Source organism: Nicotiana tomentosiformis, chromosome 8, assembly GCF_000390325.3.
Source record: "Nicotiana tomentosiformis chromosome 8, ASM39032v3, whole genome shotgun sequence".
Lineage (NCBI taxonomy): Eukaryota > Viridiplantae > Streptophyta > Magnoliopsida > Solanales > Solanaceae > Nicotiana > Nicotiana tomentosiformis.
The window spans coordinates 6,414,403-6,420,437 of NC_090819.1; the positions used below are offsets into that span (position 1 = coordinate 6,414,403).

Sequence of the window (6,035 nt, forward strand, 5' to 3'; positions counted from 1 at the left end):
AGGGCTATTTACACTAAAACCCGCTATATTTGAGTCAATTTTGGATACATCCATTGTGTTTTAAAATTAACCATCTACACATCCTATACTATGAAAATTTTATTCTTACAACCCCTATGAAAGTATGAATTATATCTCACTATCTCTAACTTCTCGCTATCTCTAACTAAGTAATGAAGGTGAGTCTTGAGAAATGATAAAGTTATCTTTGTGACTTATAGATCGCGGATTCGAGCCATAAAACCAGCCACCAATGCTTCCATTAGGGTAGCAGTCTACAACACTCGTTGAGTGTGGCTATTTTTTCCGGCCCTGCGTGAACGCGGGATGCCTTATTTCTTGGGCTGCCTTTTTAATCTCTATCTAAGTACATTAAAACATGATTATTAAAAGGCAAATTCAATTTAAAATAAAAATTCTGTATGTAGCTCAATTTTACCCTCATTTTTTTCTGTATCAAATTTGATCCAAAATAGCTTTAATCCGAAACTGATATTGCTCTAGGTAACTGGTGACCTATAGCAAACCATATTCAAATTAGATTAGGTATCCCCGTATAGTTACTCTCTTTGTTGTTATCACTTTCCCAAAATAACATTATTATTGACTATTTGTATAGCACCTAATTTTTTACTATATTTGAATTTTTATCACCTTCTACTATGTAAATATTTTCAGAAATTTAATATATATTTTTTAGCTTTGTTACACTTATATATATATATATATATATATATATATATATGGTAAAATTTAATAATAATTTAAATGATCAATTATTACTATTAGTATTATTTTTATTATTATTTTTATCTTTATTTTTAAATAAAATGAATTAAAACCCGAAAATTAATTATTATTATTATTATTTTATTTTTCTTAAAACAAATTTCGGATGGAAATTAAAAAATAGAAAAAGTAGAAATATAAAATTAAAAAGTAAAAGTAAAAGTAGGTGGAAATTGTTTAATAAAAAAGTAAAAGAAAGTGAAAGAATGAGGAAATTCAAAAAAAATGAAAAGTAAAGGAAAGTTGGAATTAAAAAATAAAAGTAAGAGTAGCTGAAATTTTTTTTAAAAAATAAAAAATAAGTGGGAAATAAAAAAAAAAGTAAAATAAGTGGGAAATAAAAAAAGAAAAGTATAAAAGTGGAAATTTATATATAATAAAAGTAAAAAAAAAAAGTAAGAAATTAAAAAATAAAAGTAAATAAAAATAGGGAATTATTTTTTTAAAAAATAAGTAAAATGGGAAGTGGAAATTCTTTTTAATTAAAAATAAAAAATAAAATAAAATAAAAAAACTGAAAAATCCGAAAACGTTTTCTATAAATAGAAGAGAAATGTGAGGGGGAAAAGAGGAGAGAAAGAGGGGGAAAAAATAGGGAAGAAGGAATTGAGAGAAATTTATTTTCTTCTTCTAGGATAAGGAAATTTCTACTCGTATCATTCTTTCTTCGTCTTTCTTTCAAAAAATCCAGCAAAATCACCCCCTCAAAAAATAGCCTTAAACCTAGCAAAAAATAAGCCACTAAATCACCGGTCTTGCAAGGTCGATCGAGGTTGCAAGTCGCGATTTGTTGTTCGAGGTTTCGTGGCCGGTGAAAGCTCCAGTCAACACTCGTCGAATTGTTTAGCACTCTTGTAATTTCATCTCTGTTAATTTGTATCAAAGGTCCATTATTTTCCTTTCTTCACTGATTATAATTGTCCATTTACCTTCTTGTCTATTGACTATTGGTGTGATTATTGGGTAGCATGAAGTAGTAGTTCACTCTATTGATATTTGGATCTGGTTGTTTCCTTGTTCATATGTTTATTGAACCATGATGTTAATTATAGAGTTGCAAAGTTTTATTTTTGAGTTGATTTAACCGGATAAAGGGTCTATTGAATCATTGTAATTTGGCTTGTTTCATGAGATTGTGGTGTCATTAGTTTTATTTAAAAAATGTACGGAATATGGGATAATGTGTTGGATAATTTGATTGGGCCACGATTTGTTTCTAAGAATTTTTTTTTTTTTGGCTGTTGGAGAAGAAAAGATTTTGGGCCAAAAGATTTAGTCTCATTGGGCCCAAAGTAATAAATAACATAGCTAGCTCATCTTTCTCTAAACTAGCCTACTTTTTCATAAATAATAAATCTAATTTTTCCACAAATAATTCCACACCTCATGACATTACAATAATCTCAAAATTAGTAATTGAATAATATTCGAACATCGTAGCTTGATTTAGGCGCGATTAATACTAAATCATCGTGACTGTGAGTACGGTTTCCGTGGCATGGTCACGATACGTAATCCCCAATTCGAGTGTGCGTTTCACGTGACTCGACCACAACTTCAAATAATAATAAATAAAATTAAACATGTTGTAGATTGCGGGTGCGTTTCACGTGACGCGATTTGCGATGTGTATAAACAACGAGTGTATGACAACGTAACTCGTCTCATATTAATTTCATAAAAATTTTTAAAATGCAGTAATGTAATAAAGGGGGTAAAGGGAATAAAAATGCACATATAGGTTTAAAACATGTATTAAATCAGATAACTAGGTCAATTATTAATAGTTGAGTGACCGTGCTAAAATCACGGAACTCGGGAGTGCCTCACACCTTCTCTCGGATTAACAGAATTCCTTACCCGGTCTTCTGTGTTCGCAAACCATAAATAAGAGCCAGTTTTCCTCGATTTGGGAATCTAAAACAAATCGGTAACTTGGGACACCATAAATTATTCCAAGTGACGACTCTGAATAAATAAAGAATCTCATTTTGAATAATATCACTTAAATTGAAAAAACTCCATATCCCATATCCCTCGCGAAAAAGGAGGCGTGACACTTATATTTTATAATAATGAACTAACACAAAGCATGATCAAATAATAATTGGTCGAATACAAAGTAATTATTCGACCATCCCAACTTTTACAGAAATTTATATTTTTTTCTAAAAAACTCTGCTATGGATGTGACAATACAAAATAATAATTCATATTTCTCACTTTATATGACAATGAATAATCGATCTTGAAATTTAAAATATTAATAGCGATAGTAATAAATAAGTACTATGGTAATACCTAAAAGATAATTTAATAAAAAAATGATACTATTAAATTTATAATTTGAACGGTTAAATAAACTTTAAAAATTAAAACTATAATAAATATTACTGTATTTAAAAGTAAGATCAAAGGTACAAAACGAAATTGTATTATGCAAAAGAAGATATATTAGTAGTAGAAATTAAAAAACACACAATGAAAGAAATATTAGTAAAGACAGAAAAATGAAGTCAAATCAATCATATGTCCTTTGTCTCTACCACTAAAGGCCACCTTACTAAACTAAATTTAAATTGCCTATTCATCTCTCTTGTTAAACAGACTTTCTTCCTATCCCTTTGGTAACCAATTCAGGAGCGGAGGTTCGTATCAATTCAATAATTTTTACTTATTTTATATTTATAATAAAAAAAATTATCGAACATGTATAAATATTTAATTAATATTTAATTATGAACCTCATACCTAAAATGAACTATAAATTTAATGTCAAGTTTAAAACTCGACTCAATACTTATACCGTTATATTGATTAAATATAATAGAAAACCAAAACTAATCAAGGTGCGTATAATTTGAGCATGACAAGAAAAAAAAAAAGGTCAGTCCGTTGTACGAAGCTTTAGTGACTGATTCCACAACTCGAACACGTGACCTATAGATCACACGGAAATAATTTTAGCGTTGTTCCAAGCGAAACCCTCATCATTAATTTTTAAAATAAAAGTCTTTCTATATCCCAAAACTCCCTCCTCATTTCCTTAAACCCCTCCTTCCCACTCCAACTAATAAAGGATACCAAAACCAAAAATTCCTCTCTCATAATTTCCTTCATTCATGGCTTTCCTTCAATATTATCAGTTTCCATTTCTTTTACTCTTCTTCTTCTTCTTCTCTTTCCCACTTTCTCAACCCATGTCAATTCATGATCTCCTCAAATCCAAAGGCTTACCAGCTGGTCTACTCCCAAAAGAAGTAAAATCTTACAATTTTTCATCAAATGGCCTTCTTGAAGTTTTCTTAAATGGCCCTTGTTTGACAAAATTTGATACTATGGTCTTTTATGAAAGTTATGTTAAAGCTAATTTAACTTATGGTTGCCTTACTGGAGTTCATGGCCTTTCACAAGAAGAGCTTTTTGTGTGGTTACCAGTTAAAGGAATTAGTGTTGATGATCCAAATTCTGGTCTTATAATTCTTGATATTGGCTTGGCTCATAAACAACTTTCTCTTTCACTTTTTGAAGATCCACCTCATTGTAAACCAGATGGTAATTTCTTGACTCCTCCCTTTCCTTGGTTTTTTTGTTTTGTTTTGTTTTTGTGTGGCTACTTTTAATATTATATGAAAACTAAGGCATTCAATTGTTACAACTTGTTAAATTACATTAATACTATCAGTGAGGAATATATATGTAAAAACTCATTAAGCTTCAACAAGTGCTAAATTTTGAATACATAATTTTAAAACAACGAGTCAAGATTAAATTTTGGATTGAAGTATGCTGATATTATTATAAAATTTATTAGCGTATAGAAGTAGTTAAACTCGTTATATTTTAGTTCTCTTTGTATATGATTTTTATTTTATTTTTTTGATTCTTGAAATTCCATTTTATCAGTCTTTTTTCTTCTGTTCTGTATTTGACAAAATATACTGTTCTCAATTGATTTTATCTCATGTGAACTTGGATTCATGACTTCATTTTCACGTGAACAAAATGTAACTTATTTCGAGATAAAAAAGAAAAAGCTAGTTTTTCTTCTGTAGTTAGGAGTTTTTAGTTAAATTTGCTAGTCACTTTGTTCAGGGTTGCTAGCAAATTTGGAGTAAGTTAAAGTTGTTTTAGTGTGATATATATATATATATATATATATATATATATATATATATATATATATATATATATATATATAGGTTAGGGTTTGACGTGAAATAGTCAATGATACTTGCATTAAAGTGGGTTGTCTACCTCACACCCCTTTGAGATTTGGTCGGTCGTGGAGCCAGAATTTTCACTAATGAGTGACAAAAATTTAAAGAAATAAATATACGAATAAGTCAAGGGGTTTCAATACATAGTATATGTATATTAAAAAATATTTTTTACCTATCTAAATAGTGTATTTTTTCTGGCGAAGTGGTGTTACTGGATATGCTCTTTTTCGGATCTTGGGTGGATACGGTATATTTCTGAGCTGATTTTTCGGCTAGTCACTTTGTTATTCTTCACTTTTGGGTGCTGCTGACTGAATATTACTGCATTGTTGAATGTGCAGGAGTTCTGAAAAGGAACATGGGAAGGAACAGAGATTTGAAGCACAAAGATAGAAGAGATTCCTTTTAAATATTATCTCGTGACTTACTAGTAGATAACTTTAAGTAATGATAATATATTACTTAGTATAATGTAGCTAATTATACAAAGTAATTAGATGGAGGGCTGTAGAGATTTTGGGAATACGATCTCTTGCTGATTAGATAGAAATATGCTAATTAATCTTCTAAATTTTTTATCTTTTTCTTTGATTGTTTGCTTGGATCTTGATAGATCGATAGATTAGATAATTCCAAAGTAAACGATCTCTTATAATTTATATTTTAACTCTCTTAGTAAAAATTCTGGCTCGTAACTCCCTATCTATATCAAGTTATCAACAATATTCCATATTATCGTTCATAATCTCTCCAAAGATACCCAATTGTTGTCTCTATATATCTTTACTTGTAAAAGGCCATGCTCTTTCACATAGCTTATGCTATTTTATCCAAAGTCAATTTTTCAAGGAATGGATGAGGAGAAAAAAGAAAAAGCAACAAGGAAGATTCCATTGCTCAACAGATTATTGTTCTTTAGACCACTAGAATATTGATACATAATGTAAAAATTAAATTTCAACAAATATTAAATCTGTACACATAATATTAGAAGTATAATGAGTTATATGAAGAACCTTAAAG

At 29.2% G+C, this 6,035-nt stretch overlaps 1 protein-coding gene across 1 annotated transcript; it reads left to right on the plus strand.

Annotated features, from left to right (window-relative positions):
- The first annotated feature begins 3,837 nt into the window (after positions 1 to 3,837).
- Positions 3,838 to 5,718, plus strand: LOC104121364 (uncharacterized). Its single transcript, XM_009633341.4, has 2 exons — positions 3,838 to 4,344; positions 5,354 to 5,718. Exons 1-2 carry the CDS (start codon positions 3,912 to 3,914, stop codon positions 5,419 to 5,421), a joined length of 501 nt encoding a protein of 166 aa, XP_009631636.1. The 5' UTR covers positions 3,838 to 3,911; the 3' UTR covers positions 5,422 to 5,718.
- Positions 5,719 to 6,035: the final 317 nt, after the last annotated feature.

Excerpts from the sequence above, each read along its gene's own strand:
- LOC104121364 (XM_009633341.4), top strand. The coding sequence starts at position 3,912 with ATGGCTTTCCTTCAATATTATCAGTTTCCATTTCTTTTACTCTTCTTC. Across the intron at positions 4,345-5,353 it reads ACCTCATTGTAAACCAGATG|GAGTTCTGAAAAGGAACATG; the intron begins GTAATTTCTTGA and ends TTGAATGTGCAG.